General features: G+C 42.0%; 2 protein-coding genes across 3 annotated transcripts; one reads left to right on the forward strand and one right to left on the reverse strand.

Annotated features, from left to right (window-relative positions):
• Nucleotides 1-1,066: 1,066 nt before the first annotated feature.
• On the reverse strand, nucleotides 1,067-16,657 carry rtf1 (RTF1 homolog, Paf1/RNA polymerase II complex component). The gene is made up of 18 exons (XM_080784154.1): nucleotides 16,524-16,657; nucleotides 14,398-14,508; nucleotides 14,100-14,250; nucleotides 11,363-11,567; nucleotides 9,464-9,581; nucleotides 8,445-8,556; nucleotides 8,191-8,329; nucleotides 6,387-6,564; nucleotides 6,114-6,196; nucleotides 5,946-6,033; nucleotides 5,675-5,782; nucleotides 5,509-5,586; nucleotides 4,774-4,895; nucleotides 4,372-4,429; nucleotides 4,207-4,284; nucleotides 4,002-4,106; nucleotides 2,438-2,549; nucleotides 1,067-2,277 (listed from the first exon to the last, which is right to left on the reverse strand). The coding sequence occupies exons 1-18, from the start codon at nucleotides 16,605-16,607 to the stop codon at nucleotides 2,171-2,173; spliced, it is 2,037 nt and encodes a 678-aa protein (XP_080640280.1). The 5' UTR covers nucleotides 16,608-16,657; the 3' UTR covers nucleotides 1,067-2,170.
• ndufaf1 (NADH:ubiquinone oxidoreductase complex assembly factor 1) lies at nucleotides 15,946-23,460 on the forward strand (the record flags this gene model as incomplete). Of its 2 annotated transcripts, none has more annotated exons than XM_080784157.1 (5): nucleotides 15,946-16,078; nucleotides 21,270-21,810; nucleotides 22,411-22,596; nucleotides 22,994-23,068; nucleotides 23,320-23,460. In XM_080784157.1, the coding sequence occupies exons 2-5, from the start codon at nucleotides 21,295-21,297 to the stop codon at nucleotides 23,458-23,460; spliced, it is 918 nt and encodes a 305-aa protein (XP_080640283.1). In that variant the 5' UTR covers nucleotides 15,946-16,078; nucleotides 21,270-21,294. The 2 variants fall into 2 exon arrangements, with proteins under 2 accessions (XP_080640283.1, XP_080640282.1); XM_080784156.1 differs by lacking the exon at nucleotides 15,946-16,078 and adding an exon at nucleotides 17,297-17,537.
• Between the last annotated feature and the right edge of the window lie 262 nt (nucleotides 23,461-23,722).

The raw sequence follows: 23,722 nt of genomic DNA on the forward strand, positions 1-23,722 counted from the left end.
ACAGAGTGGCAGCATTATTTGGTGTCAGTCCTGGTACCATTTCCAAACTTAAGACCAAGTTCCGTGAGACTGGTGAAGTCAAAGACAGACCGCAAAGTAGCCGAGCTCAAGGAGACCGGTTCCTTACCCTTGCTTCACTGAGGAACCGTAGGCTTTCTTCCAGAGATTTGCAGACAATATTTGCTCAACGAGACAAACGCATCTCTGCACAGACTGTGAGGATCAGACTGAACAGAGCCAGTCTTCATGCTGACAGGAAGCCTGCAATGACTGCCCATCACCGTCAGGCCCGTTTGCGCTGGTGTAGCCAGCACTCTGCGGCCTCTGCCAGCACCGACTGTGGAACTTGACATTGTGGGGCAACGTCATGTTCAGTGATGATTTGAGGTTCTGTCTGCGAAAGCTGGGGGGCAGGATCAAAGTGTGGAGACAGCATGGAGAACGATATGCAGATTGCCGCACAGATCGTGTGACATCTTTCCATGGGGGCAGTGTCATGGTTAGCCCTGAAACATGACTGCCATTAGAGTCATGAACCATGGCTATGTCATGGTATGGGGCGGTATTTCTCTCACAGGCAAGACAGAACTTGTCATCATTGAAGGCTATATCAATGCAGTGAGATATCGGGATGAGATTCTGGAGCCAGTGGCGATCCCATATCTTCAGAATCTGGGACCTCCAGGATGACAACGCCCTCCCCCATCATCACAGAGTACCTCAAGAATTTGAGAGTAGAGGATGTAATTGCCTGCCGTGAGTCCAGACCTCAACCCAATTGACTAGTGACCAACATAACCACGTTGGTTGACTTGCAACAAATCCTGGTTGAGGAATGGGATGCCATCCCACAGCAAAATGTGGCTAGGTTGGTGACCAGCATGAGGTGCCAAGCTGTTGTGGCTGACTATGGATCTTCCACACATTACTGAGTTCACAAACACTGATTAATAGCGTAAAAATGGCCAATGTGTATTTTTCCTTATTACTGTGGGAGAGTGAAATCATCCAGTCCACTAAGTAACTCAAATGAACTTGCCTCAGTTGAAACAGACACAAGACATAATTATGAAACAGTGCCTCTTTATTTTTTCCGCACTCACTCCAAAATGCATATTTACATGGCATGCCACATCAATACAAGAACTGACTATGGACACAATTGGTAACACGTAGAATCTGCTCTGCAAGTAGGGAGGGGATTTATCCCATGAACAACCAAACTAGAGATAAAATAAACAACGTAATGCTTTTAATCATCCATAAAAAAAGTTTGTTTTTGTTTCTTAAATCCGGCTGGTTCAAATACTTAAAAAGTGACATTATCCAGTTGACATATAATCGGACAAGATGTGTCCCATTCCTATATTCCTTTGTTTAAACAAAGGGTAAAAGTTGTAGGTTGTAGCTGAGTTATACATGGAAGATCTCCATCAGCTCTATGAAAAACCACGAGCTGCTATGCTTGGGAGGGAAATAAAGGTACAAAGTAATTCACTGATGATGAGGTAAAAGCTGATTCAGCTTCATCAAGTGTTCCGTCCAGTAATCTCAGAGTAACCTGAAAATTAAAGTCACAGAGGATAATTGTCCTTGCCTGTTCACGGTCAAAATCCAAAAGCACCATCCTTCCAAAACAATATTTAAAAAAGAAATATGAAAAGAGTGTACTCCCTTACATCCAAATGAGGGGAGAGAAGTTAAATACAAACTCAAAATAACAAAAAAAAAGAAGAAATAACACAATTTAACGTCCGTGTTTGAATGCAATAACAGCAAAGAAAACGTAATCTTCTGGACATTTGTCTTCCTAGAGAGATCCTTGATAAAAACGTCTTCGCTTAATGATTAAGCTTTAGTAATCAATATGTCCTCTGTGGTAGGATGAACAGTCTCTTGTATCAACACTCACACACATCCTGTCCTCAAAGACTCACTCACGCATTCTCACCTTTCTCTCTCTCACACGCGCGCGCGCGCACACGCACACACACACACACACACACACACACACACACACACACACACACACACACACACACACACACACACAGACACACACACACACACACACACACACACACACACACACACACACACACACACACACACACACAGACTCAAACCAGTTGCACATGCAATGTGGTTTTGAACAAGTAGCTCATAGCCATCAGATTAATCCCCTCCTTTTCTTGTAGTCCTCCAGATTGAGAGACCTTCGGGGGGCGCCATCCTTTACAGGAAGAGCGTTTGAGCTCACTGAGAGAGATTTTGCCTCTGCAATAAAGCACAAGGATATAATATTAATATTTTATAAAACAAATAAGAGTTTACCAATAGCTGGCTGTGTCTCTTCAAAGCCTTTTCACTCAATGAAATTTCACATAATCATGACCTACCTCATGATGAACATACTGTACATGAGAGGTCATCTCACCTGCATTAGGAACCTGTAGGTCAATCTTGACATCAAAATCATGAACTTTGAATAGGTCTTCTGAAAGATCGCTCGATACTTTGGGGGCATCTTTGTTTTTTTTTTCTTGTCCCTAGAACACAGAAAGGACAATTTAGATTAGATAGATAGTAAAGAACTCAGAATACAATTCCATTAAAGCAGTAATAATGTGTTATTACTTATTAGTTTGTCACACCACAGAATGTTAACTTATTTAATTTGGGCTAAAATGAAGCAACGTTGGCGACAGATTGTGGAAATTAAACAGTAACACTAGAAATCACAAGCAAGCACCATGAGTTTCTCTGCTGTCCTGCTCCTGAGATGCACCGGACCATCCTAGAACAGGCTTGAGAGCATTGGAACCCTCTTGTGATTTCTCTGCTGTAATGTTTGTCTATTTTTTTTGGGGGGGGGGGGGAGGAGGCAGGGCGCTCGGGTGGCGCAGTGGTAAACTACCTGTCAACCACTGCAGAGTCTAGGGAATCAAATCCAAAGACAAATACAATTGGCCCGTGTTTGGGGGAGGGAAGCTGGGCAAGGCCAGGGGGGGGGGGGGTATTTGTTACTGCAGGTCTACTACGAGCTGGGGGGCGGCACCTGTCAGCAAGGAGTGTTGGGCGGGAGTGGTAGAACGAAGGCTCCATGTCCACTTTTGGAACACCCAACAAAACAAGAGATTGTAATTGATTATAATTCATAAAAATCACACCCATGTGAAGTAAGGGGGGGGGGGGGGGGGGGGGGGTGTTTTAGGTGCGTGTGTGTTTGTGTGTTAGGTTGCGCACAGGTGGTGAAAAACAACCATGCTGTTTTCATGCTCAAAGCCAGCCAGCCAGGCAGGCAGGCACCCACCCTCACACACAGTCACTTAACCCATTTAGGCCTGAGGCCGATTCTAAAAACGCCTCTAAATCCTGACCTAAGGTTTCTGAAAAACTTCAAATATTTATATAGCAGAATCAAAATGTTTACATTTTTGAATACTGTACAGAACCCAAATATGGGTTCCCGATCTGAGTGGGTAAAACACCAAAATGGGTTAAGGAAGTGGTTGCACCACTTAAAGACAACAATACAACAGTACGGTTTAATTACCGTACAATCATGACCATTGTAAAACGGTGAGAGTAGCCTTAAAATGCATTGTAGGCCAGCACTGTATATATATTGTATACCGGTACTATATATATTGCAAAATTGTCTCCTGGCCGTCTGTCCCTCATCCATCCATCTCTTCAGAGTGCGGCAGTCTGCAGTGTCTACACTGATTCCAATCAGATATTCATTTTCCCCCCACTTTCGTAGTGCATTTGGTGAATACAATTGAATTGTAATATCATTAACATGGGGTAGTGGAGGGTGTATATATGTCAAATGTTGTTACATTAGTCATATGTACCGTATACTCACTTCTAATGTGCGCATCAATCAAATTTGTAGAGCAGGTTTTGACTCAGCTACAAATATACAGTGCAACCAATCTGGACTACTGTGACTCTAAATCAGGCTTTAAAGTTGCCTGAATGTGCACCTGTGTTACCTGGTAGTTCCTGTCCCCAGAGTTGGGATCTTGCATTGCTGACCCTGAGCCATATTTCTGGTTTAGATGTTCAAGGATAGCTGCATGTACAGATGGGTCTCTAGCCTAAAAAAAAAACAAAGGTCAATGGTATTAGATTACCCAGATAAATTCGACAGAATTTGATTAAATTAAATATACTGTGAAGGAAATAAAGAACGCTTACATTAGACACCATAGTGGGTTTGCACTGTCTTCGGGTGAAAGGGTCCATTGGTGTGTTCTTGGTTTGTTGTCCTTCAAGCTGTGAGAAGAAGTAGTGATTAGAATTAGACCATTAAGAGACGTAATACATAATTTACTGTACAAGCAAGTGAATGTTGGAACTTACAACTAAAGCCTTTTCAGATTCCACGATGTTCCAACTTCTGTTCCTCTGATTTATATAACTGGATTATAAAAAAAATAAATTAAAGTGAGTGTGAGGTAAAGCTAAACATCTTTTTTTGTTAATATATTTTGGGCCTTTGATGATGGTACACAGTGAAGATATGACAGGAAACGGGGAGAGACGGACTAGGAGTAAGACAGCAAAGTTGTCAGGATAGGCATTAGAGCTTATATCTAGTATGCGCCTGGACCGCTAGGCGGTCAACACAATTAATAATTAACAAGAACAATTAATGTTCTCCTAAAAACAGCCTGTCTTATTAGCTAAAGTATTTCTTATTTGCAAATAAAACAATGTTGTTCCTTGTTAAACTATTTACAATTCAAAGATTCTGAAACCAACCTAATGGCAGAGATGCTTTTGGTCCTCTGCCTGTCAAGTGCTTCAGCTCTTTCCTCCAGCTCATTCAGTTCAACCTGGATAGTTTTTGCTTGATCACCATCTCCTCTGTCTTCTGCCATGGCCTTTAGTCAAACATAAACAAAGAGAGGGATCGGCCCAGTCAGAAGGTTCATGGTTATTATATCCCAAACCGGTCAATTTGTGCTGCATCAAAGCAGATTAAGAACTCTAAAATACACAATAAACATGCATAGGACAAAGACATCCAGATAATAATCATCTTAATCAATCATGCCATTATAATCATGTGTCCACAGTTCACACAGCAAGACAACAACCAACCACCCACCTACTCATAGACAGCAAACCACGACCATATTGCACAATAGGTAAAAAATCTTAAAGTAAAAAAAGAAAACATCAGTTCATCACCATCCTCCCAAGTTGGTGATGGGCTTTTAAACTGTCCCCACAACTGAACAACAGCAATCTCCTCCTGCTTCCATTATTGATGGCACGAATGGAAGTAGGTACGGTATAAATGAGAATTTGTACCCGTTGTTTCTAGTTGCAGGGACCTTTAACCATTGGCCGCAAGGCAGGAGCCTGTATTCAGGATTCAGGGGAGAGGAGAGCTTTCTGCTCTAATACGTGTCATATGACTCAGACAGAACACTGTCACACAGAGGCAGCAAATACAAACAGAGCACTTCATGTTTCTATATTTCCCAGTACCTTATCTTTGAGGAGAGAAGTTTTCTTCATGGCATAATTTGATGGAGCCTTTCGAAATCTGTCCTTCTCTTTCACAATCTGAAGAAAGGTAAATGCAAAGATACTATTTTTCTGCTCTGCATGTTTCAGACCAGAACATAGACAAAGCATAGAGTGACAGACATACATCTTCTATGTCTTTATCATTGAACTTATAGTTCATGGCCTCTTTAATGGACTGCTCCTTTTTGGTGATTTCATCAAGATTTGGGACTTGCATCCCAGCAACCATCATCTGCAAAGATCAAAGAAACATTTGTTTTGTATTTCAGGGTTGACAGATCTTGAAATGTCTCTCATACCCTAACCTTTTCTGCACCGAAAGCTGTCATTTAAAAGCTTCGAAGTTTCATGTATAGAGTATATTCATTATTTCTAAACTACCACCCATTACTTACCGCCTCTTTCCACTTCATAAACTCATTGTCTGTGAACTCCTGATTTGACACAAACTCAAGTCTGAAGACACGCGTGTCACCTCCATGCCTGTCAAATATGGGAGTTCAGGTTAAGTAGAGGTTAATTGTACAAAACATTGATTGTTAGTTGGAATCTAAGATTCCTACCTTAATTGTAACCCTTTGTTTGTTCTTGTTGTTCCAAGCTGGTAAACTTTAGCCGTCTCTACCACATCCACTATTTCAGCAACCTTTCAATGGCCAGGGAGGAATATAATTGGACAGAATAACACAATTTAATTTAATCTAGCAATTGTATTGATAATCTTGATGAGCCAGGCCACCGTTCTAATAAACTGTTCTTAACTTGTCTGCATGGTTAAAGGTTAAATAAATTATTTCAATAGACATGACAAAAGCAAGATGTTAGAGGTAACATACCCTGTAAACTGGTTTACTACTGCTGTTCCCAATACCTATCCTAACGAAGCACCCAGTCACAGTCTTGGCAAAGAAGGGCATGTGGCACCAGCGTTCCAACTTGTGTCTGGACAAGCGGACTCTGTTGAGTTCATCTGGGAGTGACACTGGTTGGGACTTTGGTGGAGTCTCCTCTTTCCTAAAATGGTGAGAGAGATATGGAGGCAGAGATTATGAGCAAAACTTTAGATAAACTAGAAAGACAAGACATCCAGAGATACACCTTTGGAATTCAAGAGGAGAATAACAGGGTTTAATCAACATAAAGGTTCTATGTAGAGGTCATTGGCGATTTGGTGTGGCAGCAATAATGTGACACGGAGTTGATACGCAGTGTTGGGCAATACGTTGCTTATTACTCCTTTAAAAAGTAATTATATTACTCATTAATTGTATCAAGAGTAATATTATATTATTGGAACAATACATTCAAGAGATTTATTGTCACAAGAATGTATGACAAGTACATGCACTGTGAAAAACTTAGGTTGGGTTGCTCCATAAATAATACAAAAACAATACATAAATAACAATACTAAACTAATAACAGTACCTACAGTAATTTCTCAAATAAGGTTAAAAACATCCCTGTCCTTATACAGGAGGAGTTAAAAATCAACCAAACAGCAGAACTGGGGGTGGGGGGGTATGGACGTTTCTACTTTCTACTCCGCCTATAGCAATATAATTTAATAGTTTTATTAACTTAATAAAACTATTACATTCTCAAAAGTAGCTAGCTGACAGGAGAATAGCGCTTGATGTCTTTACGGGGCCGCCTGGAGCCACACATTCATATGATTGCGGGCGGTGCTTACACGCCCGCACGGCCAGCGTGTGTAAGGCAATCAAGTACTCCCCTTCCGCAGTTCAGCTACAGAGCTGCGGAATCCAATGGAAAGATGGGATGTAGTGCTGCCAGGTCCGCGTATTGTAAGCGAGTGGTAGTGTGTGTAAGTAGGCTGTAGAAAGTCAGGGTTTGTGGCAACAATGGTGACGGCGGAGCCAATGGAAAGACGGGATGCAGTGTTGCCAAAGAAAACGGACCTGCGTCAGACCACACGCAGACCACCTTCGTAACTTTGCCTGATGGTGCATGCTTAAAAAGAACCGATCTAGAAGCTAACATCCTGTACCATCGCACAGTGTTGATGGCTTGTAAATCTGTTATTTTTGTGCATGTGACAACCTCCTACTCAGGGAGGAGAGTGCTTTTATCTCGGTCAGAAACAAAATCAAATCACATTCATTGTAAAGAATAACGCAGCGTTATTTGGATGAGTAAAATTACAGCTTTGGCAGAGTAATAGGTTACACTACTCATTACCGAGTAAAGTAATATTACAGTAATATATTATTAAGTAACTCATTACTGCCCAACACTAATGATAAGTTACATAATTTATGTCGATCGGCTCCCTTTCCGTTCACTACAGTATATTCACTAAAGTAGCATTTGTAAATTTGATGTTTGATGTTATTAAAGCATTTCAAATGTAGGTCAAAAGGGAGATACGATATGCTCATCAAAATAGAGATACATGAATGGTTTGAGTCTAACTTCCATCAGGTGCTAGGTCAGGCAGTCATCAAAATGCAAGATGAAGACATACATTTGTTAGCAGTTGAGACGAATAACAGTCTGAGTCCATAATAATCATCCATAATTTATAAAATATGGATATGGGGTCAGGACAGATAGGCCTCAGAATAAATTATGGACTTAAATGGCTCAGTTAGTTCTTCTTATCTTACTCATACTTACTCGTCATCATCGTAAGATGAAGAGCGTGAACTCCGGTCACTTTTTATTGATGATTTGTCATCATCTTCTTCTTCCTCTTCTTCATCATCAGAATACACTTCGCTTGTCTTTAGGGGCTGACGCTTAGCCAGCAGTTCAGCTGTTTGCCAGAGAAGTCACAGATCAGCATATGAATGTCCCAACCTCTTCATTGCCAGAACAATAAGGGGCTATAGAACACAAAAATAGAAATAGGGATATGACCGTGTGCCAACCTGTTCTGTTTTTCTTCTTCTCACGCTCAGCTTTCAGTTCTTCCATGGCCTGGGACTTCTTATCAAGCTTTTCGTCACGTTTGGATCGTCTCTCCTTATTGTGTGACATGACCTAGAGGGGTGGAAGTTGTAAGTAATAAGTAAGTAGCCTTGCCGTAGGGCAGGAGCCTATCTCCTGTTTCTGTAGCGTGAGGCAGCTTGATGTACAAGTACACCCCCTGGACATGACGCTAGTATGTCGCAGGGAAGTTGTAAAGACAATGAGAAAGTCTGTATTCATTTGAATATGAGATTGGGACAACCAGATAGCCAAGTGGTTGAGTAGGCAAACCACATATGCTCTGATGCCTGACCCCGGTTCGATTCCCGGGCTGGCTCGACCATTTGCTGCATGTCACTCCCCTACTCTCTCTCTCCCCCACCTTTCCCATTTTCAAAAGTTTGCTAATACCAAAATAACAATACAACACAGTGCGCTCTCTTTCACACAAACAGCTCCAGCTCATTCTGTCAAGATTACATGATGATCTTTTCAAGTTTTGTTTCATAAATTGGAAATTTCCACCTGAAAACAGCTGATTGGCGCTTAGGACGGAGATTAATCACAGGACAGAACTTTGATATCATAACCGAGCAAACCGCTCGACAGGCTGGGAGCACCTGTTGGGCAACATTCGATGTACCCTCTCCCCCGAGCCCATCCGAGGGGCCTCCTCGCCTGGACACTTGCTGGGGCGAATATAGGCAAATGTAATTTCCGGTTGGGACGTCATCCAAAAAGATTTGCACCACATTTTCAAACATAGCAGATCTATGCTATGAGCTTGTAGATCTGCTATTTTTCAATAGCTACAGTATAACATAATGCTTAAAACACCAAGAAGGGTTCCCGCCCAGTATGGGTTAATGGTCCTAAATACCCCCGGGCGTTCGGGGTGTTAATGGTTACCGGCATCACTCTTAAGAACAAATCAAACAGAGCCACCCAATGTGTGAAATGCCAACAGAACTGTACTAACCACTTGTGTGTCTTGGACCTGAGATAGCTTCCTTTTTTCTTGCTCTTCCTCCTGCTTCTTTTTTTTCTCCTCCTTTTCCTTCTTCTTTGCAGTCTTCAGTTTCTTTTTAATTTCAAACCTGTTGGAGAAAAACAACATTAAAACAGGACACACCGGTTCCGCTTCCACTAACGAAAGGATGACACCCTAAACAACGAGGTCTTTGGCGGTTTTATCTAAATAAGACCCTAAAATAATTCTATTCTATTGATCAAAAAAATATCCTAAATAATGAAAAGGTCGGTAAGAGTAGGAGAACCATGATCGACACTACAATTGAACGTGATTCGAGACGGAAAAGTAGCCAAAGCAACTCTTGTGAAGAAGAGGAAGATGGCAACGTCAGCCTGCAAAGTATTCTTTTTGTAACTAAGATAACATGCAACAATTCTCCGACATTAAACAACAGATAATAATAATAATAAAACTTTATTTGTATAGCATGAAGAGAACAGATGACAGAATGGATGAGGCAGAGTAGGAAACCAGATTGATAGACCAAAAGGGCCGTGCACGCTGGGAGAATGTGAGTTTTTATTCAATAAGGGAGGATAAAGAAGGTACCGACATGATTGGGTTCTTGAATAACCTGTTGAAGACCACACTCGAAATGGACCTTGGCATTATGTGCGCACACAGAGCTTTGTCACCAAAGCCTATGGTGGAGACTAAACCTAGGTCAATTGTGGTCAACGCACAGGTCCTGGGCCTGGTGAGAGCAGGAGTGGACCTGGTGGGACGTAGGAGGGACCCGGACAGGAGTCAACCCACAGAGCCTAGTCCTTCCACATGCCAGAATCTGGTTCTCCCGGTCCTGGCAGAGTAGTTCCGGAGGAACGGATTGTGTGGCTTTGGTCTTGCCCCATTAGCCCTAATGGGACTGATCGAGGGTAGCTACTGGGACGTAAGTCGGGACTTGATCACCCCAGCTGGGTCACCTGAGTGAGGGGTATGATGTTCGAGAGACCCAAAACCCTGATGACCTCGGGATACATCACTGAGGATACGTCCCAGGTGCATCCATGCAATGTTTTTTAGTTATGGTCAAGTTCGGGAGCTACCTGACAAAGGAAGACGTACTCCAAAGAGCATTGGCAGAAAAAATAACTGCTGTGTGACAATGTGCGTTTTACGTGGACCACGACTACCCCCTGAAGAAACGCGCTGAATATTCCGAGGTCCGGCAGGTACTAAAAGCTAAAAGAAATAATATTCCATACCCCATATATTTAATTTCGTCGTGACTTGTTCATTGGTAGATCATCCTTAATAATTTTTATTTTTTTCACTTTCTCTTTTATTGGACTTTAATGTATGTCTAACATGCAGTCACAAAGGTCCCCACCACAGCTGCAATGTGGGACTCTTCCCTGCCGGGACTTTGACTTTACAAAAACATCACACTTTGTAGTGTTGTTGTACTGTACTGTTGTGATGAGAAATATTTCTCTCAGGTAAAATATACCCAGGTTTAGTGATGGTGTGACCAAAAGGGTTTAGTGTTCTGGGGTTAAACCTTATCGGTTTAAATAATCTCTTACATAAATGACGCATGAGCCTGTTCGATCTCGTTTGTTGGGTGAACTATTCATTTAACTTAGTTTTAAGTATGCTTGTTCACTACACACACACACCATACTACGCAGTATGAACCCATTATCGTATCAAAGCGTGGACGTATCAAGACAGTGACATCCCTAGTCTGGACAGTGAGCTCACTGTCCAGACTAGGGATGTCACTGTCGACTAACACGAACATACATATATTTAGTATACAGCACATTTAGGTTAAATGAATATTGTACTAAAACACTAGAATTCCACCTAAACCTAATATTTAAATGTAATTTATGCACTTACCGTCTTTTTAGCACCTCTCTCTTCTCAATTCGGTTGAACAGCTCCTGTTCTCTTTCCTTCTCCGTCATCTGCTCCAGCCGAGCTCTGTCCTCTTCATCTCCCATCAGGTCGTCACCATAACCGTCCCGGAAAACATCGTCCTCCGAGGAAGAGTCTGAGTCCGAACTGGAGGAGGAACTGTTGCTTTCTGAATCCGAGACCTCGCCTGATCGGGAGAAAATAAGACCATGATAACAGTGCTTAGCTTGACATTAACTTTTTGAGGCACTTGTCATTCGGACAAGTACATTTCCTTGTCCGGGCACAAAAGTCACTTGTCCAGAGCACAAGCACATACAAATACATTTTAAATAAACTAAACTATAAGTTGGTTTTGGTGAATACATGTTTGAATATTAGATGTATCTTCTCAGTTTATATTTATATTTAAGTTAATAGCCGTAGAATGTCTGTGATCTTACATAAATTTCATGTATTCCAAATACACAGCCGTCCTATCCGTGCACGGTTAGCAGACTGACCTCGTCTGCATTTAAACTTGGAGCACTGCATGTGCACTCACCCAAATAATTCCTAAGACTTGGAGTCGTAGTCCTAGTTTCATATTAATTTCAAAGTTCTGGCATAAATAGTCTAAGTAATCTCCTTTCCATGAGCTGCACACGGACAAAAAACAGTAAGATTTTACTTAACATGTTAAGAAAACATGTTTTCTGACAGAACTTTCTGAAACTAGAGGATAATATCTGACTCCAAGTCTTAGGAATTAATTACTGGGTGAGTACACACGCAGTGCTGCAAGTTTAAATGCCGACGTGGCCAGTCCAACTGGATAGGATCGATCTATGGAGTGTATTTGGAATACATGAAATGTATGTAAGATCACAGACATTCTAGGTAGGGCTAATAACAATATTATATTGGAAAGGTGATTATTAGGAAAGCAAGACAAATGCCAGACAATATTGTTTGCTGCTTGGAGGCTTCATAGAAAAAGTGAAACCATGAGTCACTTGTCCAACAGACCAGAAAGATATTTTACTTGTCCCGGACAACAAGACAAGCCTTAATGTAAAGCCCTGATGATAGGTTCCCCTTCTTCAAATAGTCACCAGTACACTGTATACATTATGGGGATTCATGGGGATCATTTACACATTTAGGCTAACTGACACCCTTATTCGAAGCTACCTACTGTACAATTAATAAAACATACCGTATTTTGCCGAATATAAGACGACTATGATTATAAGACGAGCACAATTTTTCAAGACTCATTTGTGGAAAAAACATTAAAGATACATTCTGGTTCTTTATAAAGAAAATTGTTTATTTTAAAATGTTTCTATAATCATTTTTAAATTAAATGATTTTCATATCACTTCATATCACCAGTAAGACACTTGAGGGCAAGGTCGTGTGCACGCATCCGCCTGGGTGACAGCAGACTGCGGGGCGAGCGCTGGTGCTTTGGAATGGGGGGTCAGATCAACATATCCGCCTGGTATGGGTGACAGCAGACTGCTGGGCGAGCACTGGCGCTTTGGTATGGGGGATCTCGGATCTGATCAACATATGGAATGAATTCTGTACTGGCCGTATGGAGCGTGAGTGTACAGAGTTTGATGAGTTCAGATCAACATATGGAATGTCAGAACAGGCTCAACGCGGGTGCTGCTTTAACAAGGCTCTGGGCCGTGGAATAAACCTTTTTTTGGCCAAAAATGCCATCTGGGACAAGGAATAGGAGATATAGGCGATTGAAAGAAACGGATAGAATGGGTGATTATGGCCACAATGATCTTAATGCCGCGATCCTGTGTTATTGACAGCACCAGCTAGCAACCAGATGCTAACGTGAGTAGTATTATGACTTGATCCATTGAATGCACTATAAAAGTGCAATTGCCGTAGAATCGTAGATCTACGCAAATGGTGTTAAGAGTAGCATTGATTAATTGGCTTTAATTGACATACAATAATGGCAATGGCACCCAAGTGGGTTAATGACGCCTCCTCCCAACACATGAGCCCACATATTGTCCGTCTATGGCACAGACACACGCACACATAAGTGTGTGCACACACTCACACAAACAAGCCATCAAAGACTCCTACAGTGTAGAAGAGGGGGGAGTGTAAAGTAAATAGTCCACATCTCCCAAATACAGATTAGTTGCTGCCCTACATGCCAGCTAGGATAAGTAGGATAAGAAGATGAGTCACCTAATGACAGCCACAAGAAATTATTCTACAAATTAACAAGGTACATAAGACCAAAGCACTCCTTCCGTTTATAGCAGCACTGCAGAATACCAACTGTTCATTTCAAAAAGAGGGGGCATATAATGTCCATCCATACCATCAACAGCTGTTGGTATGCCTTGCACTGTCCCTCTACTCTATGAGGTCCGATAATACACCATCTGAACTTCTGAAGAAGTTAATTTATATTCTGACTGTGGAGAAGGCTTACAAGGAATATTATTTGGAAGAACAAAGGGGTTCCACTGCGACCAACTTGCCCTCAAGCCAAATTCAGGCTGGTCCGTGCTTCCGGTGCGACTGAACAATTAAACCTGATAAAGATGTATTGACATCAAAACATTGTCACGTTATTTGTCTGCACCCTGTAAATAAAAAAGGCTTAATTGTCAGAATTTTCTCCAGTGCTTTCTTTCGAAAATCCTTTGGTACCATTCTTTTCTCCCCACATTTCACCCCAGATGCAACTTACCCTCCTCTGGAGCAGAGCTCTCAGCTGAACTGTCTCCATCGGAGCTACCAGATGCAGCTGCTTTATTTACTTTCTTCTTTGTAGTGTTCTTCTTATCCGACCCTTTCCCTTGCTTAACCTTCTTCTTGCCTTTGGTGCCACCGACAGTCCACTGTACAAATAATTGAAAAATTATGTGTATATCATCAAATAATGTTTTGTTTACATTTTTAGTTTTCACAAAATTTTAACTAAAAGGCAAGCCATACTTGGGAGAATACTATTCAAATCTGGTAGACACATTATTTTGTTGTCATACCTCATCATCACTATCCGACGTCTCAGAGTCTGTAGAAGCAGCAGGCTTGCTGACTGGCTCTTCCTGTTCACCTGAGTCAACTCTCTTCCTCTTTGCCAATGACAAAAGCTCCTGTAATTTAAAGGGAATATGGTTTAGTCAGTGAAATCCCAGGAATAGAGGGTATGCGTGTGACATCATCATCAAACCAGGAAGCTATGCCTACTGAGTAGAGGGCAGCACGGGTCCACCCAAAATAAAAAATATTACGTGCCGTCGGGGAACGGGTCGGTTCCATTTCAAAGCTGCGGATCTCGTTTCGGGTATCTGAAATGCAGAATACCCGAAATAACCATGAGGATCCGAGATTTATAAATTAAACCCTTCAACTTTAAAAATAGGTTTCTAAAATGGTTGTAATTATTACATTCTAAAGTCCATATTGTCTGTTGAACAGAGTCAACGAGGGCTGGGTCTCGTCATGCACCTCGACATGAGCGAGAGCACTCTCTCTCTCTCTCTTTCGCTTGCACGCACACACACACACACACACGGCTATATTAATGCAATCATGGCGGCCCCCTTCAGCGAGCGAGGTGAAACGCAAAGCAACAAGCAATGTGGGACTAACCTCGCATCACCAGGCTTTCCACCTCGGAGGAAAAATGTGGGACAGTTTTGTTGTGATTGTCAACAGCTCTGGTAAGAATGTCGGTGCGCAAAAAAGCACTATAGCCTATGCAAGTTTGCAACCCTTCTCCGCTGCGCTGTCTGGAGAGGCGGCGGGGTGCACGTTGCTCATAGAGAGCAGTCTCATGTCATGTTAAAGCATATAATATTGCAGAGAACACACTATGGGTCCGGATCTCGGATCGGCGCCGTTTTGGTCAAAACTTCTCGGCTCCGTTTCGGACCGGATCCAAAACTTTCGGGTCCTGTTCCGGGCCGGGTGCGGCCAATTAGAATGTTCACGGGTCCCGATCGGTTCGGTTCTGATATCACCGGGTCCGTTTCGGACCGGGTCCAATTTTATGGACCCGTGCTGCCCTCTACTACTGAGTGTCAAAAAACTACTTCCTGGCCTTGACAGCCCATAAATCCAAACAGAAAAGTCCTATCTGATTGAATTAAACAACGTTTAACTAACTTTGCCACTCGATTTGCCATTCACTTTAAGCATGCGCATAACCTCCATTGTATTTTAATTTATAGAAAATAACGTTGGTGGTCATCTGGCCATCATAGCTGTCTTGATAAAAAAGTACATCCGAAAAGCATGACCACATACTGATTGATTGAAGAGGGTATGAGATACCCAGAAAAGCACTATGACTTGTTTACATTGAGGACCTCTGATTAACAGTCTAACAGATAGACACTTGATATACTGTTGCATAGTACAGAATACAAATCAACAGCAGTTTGCTTGATGGAATTAGAAAAGCACAGTATGCCCCCATGCTGGTCTCAACTAGTGACTGCATGTGTTTTGTTTACACATGAGGGCTACATGGCTACCCGTGTGTGCACTGTCCCCGCCACAAAATATTCTGGGGGAAAACACTTAAGCCAGGTGCAACCCTGTGGAGTTAAATTCAACTCTAAGATTAGAGAGAACACTTGGCAAAATAGCTGACTGAAGTTTGTCAACAACACCGAAATAGAATTCTGTCTCTGCGCCCATGACGTCATTCGAGATAAGGTACAGTAAATCGACTGCGACTCATTGCAGACTTTTGCTGCCTAAACACCCCGCAACAACCATAAAGCTGGTGTTCTAATAGCAAACATCCGTACTAGAGTTAAGTGTGAAGCAGTCTGGTACAGAACCAGTCCGTGCCGAGCCGAGCCTTTGGCGCGGTGTTTTCCTGCTTCATAATGTTGTGTTCTTGAGATGCAACACTGGCGTAGCTAGCTAGCTAGCTAAAGCAAAAAGCAACCTAAAACTTGGGATAATAACACCACAGTTTAAGTATCGTGTTCCAGTAAATAGACTAGGCCCACTCTCAGCTTTACCATGGCAAGGCCAGGCAAAGCACAACCAGAGGCTAGCTGGCACCCCATTAGCTAATAGCTTCACCTCAAAGTGTTGACAACGTAAACAATGAACAATGAATTGCAAAATAAGACGCGTCGTGTTGCGTTACCTGATCCAAGTTATCGTCGCTAGCACTTTCATCGGAATCAGAGTCAATCACGACGCGACCTTTCCGTTTCTTTACATTAACCATGATTAGCGAGGAGGCTAACGTGCTACCTCTGATAGACTGTGTCGTCTGAATGTTTGATGGTAAACCAGCGGACGGCCGCACGCAACGAACGGCGCTACGCAGACATTACAGAGCATGCGCACTAAAAAATAAATAAATCGCGCGCGCACACACACACACACACAAATATTTGTCAAACAAACGTAAATAAACAGAATATAGCCAAACGATAATCAAAATCATAGGACCACAATGGAACCAATTAACTTATTTTTTACTACTGTGCTGTCAGCTGTTTACAAACTGTTAATAAAGTAATCAATCAATGCACCAACAACAGCTTTCTTGTTATCACAATAATATGTATACAAATTCATATTATAGTTAGTTTGTATTACTGTCAACTGTGTGTGTGTGTGTGTGTGTGTGTGTGTGTGTGTGCGTGTGTTTCGGCGCGCGCGTGCATGTGACAACAACAACAACAATAACAAATACATCTTTACAAACGATCTTTACCGAGTGTGTCACTCACTGTCTCAGGACTGGTAACATTGGTGCACCAGGGGTGCGTTCAGGTCAGGAGTCAGGACACTTTTGTTCAGAAGTTGAACGAGATCAGAATAATCAGAAGTAGGACAAATATGTTCCTTCCGTGCTTCCGTAACTTAGAGCTGCTGTTGAACGCAGCCCATTTCCGCTGCTGCTCTGAATCTGTGCGACCTTGATTATGTTCGCGCGTGGATATTACATTAGTACCACCCAAACAACACATTGCTCGGTTTAAGGTTATATTTGATTTGTTAAACAACAAATAACTCACTTTGCGCATATTGGGAAACATATCAACCCATAAAACAAGATACTCGTATCACTAGTATGACTCCTGTAGTAGGTCCAGCATTTCCAATGCTGTATTAATGAAGCCATGGTGACCATGTCCAGCTACCCTAGGTAAGTTAATTGCGTATTATTGCGTATTAACAACTGAGTGAAGTCGATTGGATCCAAAAATATGTATTAAATCCGTAAATCCCCATTACATAATGCATTATACATAATCCAAATGTAATCAATATGACGTAATCATAGTACATGTGGCATTGTGCATTGACTATCCTGGATTCAATATTTGGACACACATGGCTGACGTGCCTTGACGTCATTATGATATGATTAATAGATACTAGAATTTCGGCCCCCTTCGGGGGCCTCATCCCAGTGTCGTTGCAGCGCAATATGGGAAGAAAGAAATTGCCGGAGTTGACAGACTCCACTTCATGTTTCAGCAGTGTTTTTAAACTCAGTAGTGTGCCCTGCACACAGCGCACACTCGCAATTGCAGCTGGAGGGCGACGCGACACACACACGGCAACACACACACACAGAGCGATGTGTGGATAAATCACTGAGATTTGGGAAATGTGTTCTGAATGGGCCTGAATATATGTGTGTAGGCTGCAACAATGATTTCATAAAGTGTAGTTTAGTTTGAACAGGCAACTAATGTAGTGATAGATTAATTGAATGGGCCTGAATAGATAGATAGATAGATTTCTTTATTTTTGTGTCATGCACCAAAGGCGCCCAGCCCACATGGGCTTACAGGACACACCATATCATTGCATTCAATATTGCATTGTGTACAATAAACAGATATGTTTTGTTGATATTCCCTTTTTTCTTTTACACAAACAAAAGATTCCACTTCATGTTTCAGCTGTGTTTTTAAACTCAGTAGTGTGCCCTGCACACAGTGCACACTCGCAATTGCAGCTGGAGGGCGACGCGACACACACACACACACACACACACACACACACACACACACACACACACACACACACACACAGAGCGATGTGTGGATAAATCACTGTGATTTGGGAAATGCGCACGCAAGCACAGAATGCACGGCGTTACAGGATTGTATAGGTCAGCAGTTTTGGTGTGACACACACGGCTTCCACATTTAGCTTCATACTGGGTGAAAGTGTCGTTATATAGGCGAGTAATAATTGCGGCTGGAGGGCGACGCGACACACACACACACACACAGGGCGATGTAGTAAATATAGGCGAGTATTAATAATGTGCATGGATAGTGCGTGAGTTTGGGTTCAAATCTGCGCACACTGGCAATTGCAGCTGGAGGGCGACGCGCCACACACACACACACACACACACACGATGTGATTTGGGAAAAGCACTGAAAGAACAAACGATGCACGGGCGTGCAAGCGATTAAGCACGCACAGGCAAATGTTTACACACACACACACACACACACACACACACACACACACACACACACGATGTGATTTGGGAAAAGCACAGAAAGAACAAACGATGCACGGGCGTGCAAATGATTAAGCACGCACAGAAGCACGCACAGGCAAATGTTTGGAGAAGCTGAGAAGCACACGCATGCAACATGCTGTGATGACCTGTTTTGGTTTCTTTTGCGTGACTGGCTCGCAAACGTTTGGCGTGTGGCGTGTATTGAGAAAGTGCGGAGCGTTTTCGTCGTGGCATGATGTATTCCAGTCCAGTTGTTGGCGGTGGCAAGCATGAGTCTTGTTTGTTCACTTTGTTGTTCACGTTGTTGTTGTTTGTAGAGTGGGCGAGTCCGTTTAGTAGTACAGTGGGTCGGTCACACACAGCACAGAGGAGCAGTGAAAGGGGGAGGAGGCTCTGTGCTGGTGGAGAGTTTGGCAAACATGACGATTTTGACGTCACAGAAAGTTGTCCCATGGGATCGTGTGGTGATGTAAAACAATATTTATAGAGTAATTAAGACATTTCTTTCAATGAAATGTAGCCTATATGTATTCTGGGAGTGTGCCGAATTTATTTTGCATATAGAGATGTGTGGTAAAAGTGTGGTTCGGTCGGAGAAAGCTCTTGGATAAACGGCCACTGTGCTTATGTACCCCTGTCTATTAGGGTAGCAGGATACTGTACTGCACTCCTTAGTATTGCACTGTACTGTAATGTTGTCCTCTGTACTGTACTTTACTGTACGTCTTTACTGTACTGTACTGTTGTTAGTGTTGTTATTGTTGTTTTTCTTATAATGATTATTATTATTATTGTTATTATTATTACATGCATTATTGTTCTGATGTGAGCTTGTTTGTAAATGAGTGAGTTTACAAAGAAGTTTAGTGTTATTATTATTATTATTAGTATTGTTATTGTGATTATTACATGGATTATTGTTGTGATGTGAGCTTGTGGCTGACTCACTATCTAGAAAATGAAAACATGGCACTTCATTTAAAATAGGTTACAGACCCCTGTTATATGCGCTTGTTTTGGGATTATTTTTATAGACCTATTAACTTGTTTCTATGAGACATGGCAATTGGCAACAGCGCAGCGAAAGGCATCCACGTCTTTCTGTTGTGAAATGCTGAGATTAGAAACGACCATAATTATTTCATTTCTCAACCTTAAAAAAATAATAAAGACATCTCCATAATCCTTGGGAAGTGTGTGTAGCAAAAGTAGTCGGCATTGTCATGGTTGAAAGTATTCATGCAACACTGACGCTGTAAGCTGTGTGATGCTAACGCGCTAACACCGTTAGCATGGTCTGTGTTGGTCAAAGGAAAAAGGATACATATGAAACTACTGGCCAAAATGTCATAAAAAACACAACACCTAAAATCGGAATGTGATGGTGACCTATTGAGCACAAACAGACAATCATGATTTGCTTGCTGGACCTATAATTAATTTATGTGCATTACATTTCCACCTCGCACATATAAATGAAAAGCAAGATGGATGCTAACGCGCTAACACCGTTAGCATGTTCTGTGTTGGTCGGAAAAAGGATAGATATGAAACTACTGGCCAAAATAAATGTCATACAAAACATAACACCTAAAATCGGAATGTGATGGTGACCTATTGAGCACAAACAGACAATCATGATTTGCTTGCTGGACCTATAATTAATTTATGTGCATTACATTTCCACCTCGCACATATAAATCAAGCCACAGTGCAGTCAGAGAGTAGTTCACAGGTCACACACAGGAGAGGAGCAGTGAAAGGGGGCGGGGACTTGGGATGGCAGTGTAGAGTAGGCACGACATTGAGGGGTAGAAACCATCCCGGTCGCGTGGTTCATCTAACGCGTGTGTCACTCTGAAGGACTGGCCCCATTAAGTGAACGTAGTTGGCGTAGTAGACGCCAACATGACGATTCTGACGTAGGCTGTTGAGGTTGAGCAAGAATAGCGTGTTTCAGAAAAGTAATATTTAAACAGTAAAGAAGACATTTTTGGCGAATGCAATGTAGTCTATGTCTTTTGTGGGAGTGTGCAGGTTTTATTTTGCATAGAGAGATGTGTGGTGGAAGTGTGGCTTGGTCGGAGATAGAGCACGAATGAGCGGCCAGGTGCTCATGTACCCCTGTCTATTAGGGTAGCAGGATGGGCGTCTATGCTAAGTCGTGACTCGTGACGTAGCCTACAGCATGCTCTGCATTGGGCAGAATCGTCCTGTAGTTAATACAGAGACTGTACTACAGATTCAATTCTAAAGCTCACTTTAAAAGCAAGGTTATTTTAATTCAGATTTAAGTTCTATACAGATTCAATTCTAAAGCTCACTTTAAAAGCAAGGTTATTTTAACTCAGATTTAAGTTCTATACAATTTCTCTTTCTTCCCAACAGGAAATCGCTGCATTGACAAGTAAAAATGTCCCTGTCAAGGATTGCTTATCTTCCTCCAGTGAGGCTGATAGCTTCCATGCACCATAGGAAGATCTTGGTCCATTGCATCTCTCCTGTATCTGTGGCCACACGGTCTATGTCACGGATTCGGGGTGAATACAGACGGCCCGGTCAGACCAAAGACACCACTCCTCCTTGGAAGATCAAAGTAGACTTCGAAAAAGGTTTGGCGGGTATCAAGAAGAACTTTACACTGTTGAAAAAAGAGTTTTCCGACCGTTGGACCGGTCCAGAGGGGAAATCACTTACTGAACATATACTTGAACAGACTCTAGTAATATGGGAATTCAGAGGGCCAGAGAACCTGGAGCAGTGGACGGTGTCCTCGGACCATGAGATAGGAGGCCAGAGTGAAGCCTACATGAAACTTGGAAGGAACAACAATACCTCTTTTTTCTATGGGACTCTGTGTTCTGCTACTCCAAGGGATGGAGAAACACGTTACAGTGGATACTGTACAATGCGCTCAAAGCAACCACTGGTTAGTAATGTATCCCCTATCCAGTGATGCTGCCCACTAGCCGGCTTTAGCCAGACCGATAACGTGGATTCACTCTCGCTTCCTCCCCAGGAAGATGTGTCAGTGAATCCACATTATGGCACATTATGGCATTGAGGCTACCTGCTCAATGCTCGTTTCATTAGTGTGAATTCAATCTATCAGGGTGGGAAGTTAATTATAACTGGTTGGTCCACTGAAGGAATCATAATTTGTCCAGAACACCTACTCAAATTCAAGACTTGTTTTTAATCATATTTGAATTGAGTTGACTTCTTTTATATTATATTAGTTTAATTGAAAGCATTTTGTTTTTGCCTCTACATTTTCTATTAACCCATCAAGACCTGAGGCTGATTCTACAAATGCCTTGTAAATTTGTAGTTCTCAAACCTTTTCAAGGGCTGGCTATTTTTGAATAGCCAGGTAAAATTTTAAATGACACGGATGCTTTCCCGGTTTTGATGGGTTAATGGACACATCTTCATCATTTTCTTAATAGTGACTGTTTCCATATTTAGACACGTTTAACTGTTTGTAGATCATGTGTCACTAATTACCCCTAAAATATTCCATTTGTAGGCTTCCTTTGAGAGGAAGAAGCACTATGATTGGTCCGGATTCAACACACTTCATCTACGAGTGCGTGGTGATGGCCGCCCATGGATGATCAATATTGCAGCAGAAACCTACTTTTCCCACCAGAAAGATGATGTATACAGTTACTTCTTGTATACCAGAGGGGGGCCCTACTGGCAAGATATCAAGGTATACCCCATCCTTCACCATTTGAGGCTTCAGTCATTTCAGTTGTTTTTACTCTCCTTTGGTTTGCATTAAAAAACACGTGAACCATTGTACAGATACCAAAAACAGCTGTTAGCATTACTTATTTTACCTTTGGAAATGCCTTTCCAATCTAATCTTCACATGTTCATAACTTGGAAACTGACACAACCGTTTTGGAATGGGGTGCCTGGTGGTGGCTCAGCTCGTTAGTGCACTTGCGTTTAGCTGACACACCTGTAGTGTCTAAATAGTTTTGAGTTCTAATCCAGAGTTGTCTCCCCTCTCTGTCCTGTCACTACACTTTCCAATCTAAAAGCGTAAAATGCTTAAAATAATCTTAAAGGAAACCTTTAAAATATCCCCTACTCCTTTGCAGATACCATTCTCCAAGTTCTTCCTGGCACATCGTGGAAGAATACAAGATGACCAACATCCACTCTGGCTCGACAAGGTAGTCGTTTTTGGAAGTAAAAACATACATACATTAAGTTCACTATATGAAATATGCTATAACAATGCCATGATGTTACCAGGCTCAAATTGTAGCAGTTATTCCTTGTTAAAACCTGTCTTTGTAGACATGCTTATTTTGCTATGGAAAAGATGTGAATTTAAATCCACCTGTAAAATATGCATTTCTACCAGAGCTACATGTGTGAATACAACACACTAAATTAATTCGACCACACTTAATTTCTGCAGATAAACACAATTGGATTTACTTTGGGAGACAAAGCGGATGGCCCATTCCAGCTGGAGATGGATTACATTGGCGTCTGTAAAGATTATGCACATACAGAAGAGTTTGCCTATGAGGTCTACAAGAGGAACCCTGAAGTCTGAGAAGCATCACTGTACAGCCCCATTAAATAAAATCCAACAGTCAACAACCGAAGTTAGATCTATAGAACACAATGTGTTTAAAAAGACTATAGTCATGATCTTGTATTGACAGATATTTTTCATTATGGATCATGATTAAATCAAGATAAAGTTAATAAAAATCACACCCGTGTCAACTGAGTGGTGCAACCGTTTGGAGGTCCCCATAACTTCCAGACCCACAGGAACGCGCCCAGAGTGGGTTGAGAAATGAGTTAACACT

The sequence above is a fragment of the Protomyctophum bolini genome, assembly GCF_963924005.1.
Source record: "Protomyctophum bolini genome assembly, chromosome: 15".
NCBI classification, from domain to species: Eukaryota; Metazoa; Chordata; class Actinopteri; order Myctophiformes; family Myctophidae; genus Protomyctophum; species Protomyctophum bolini.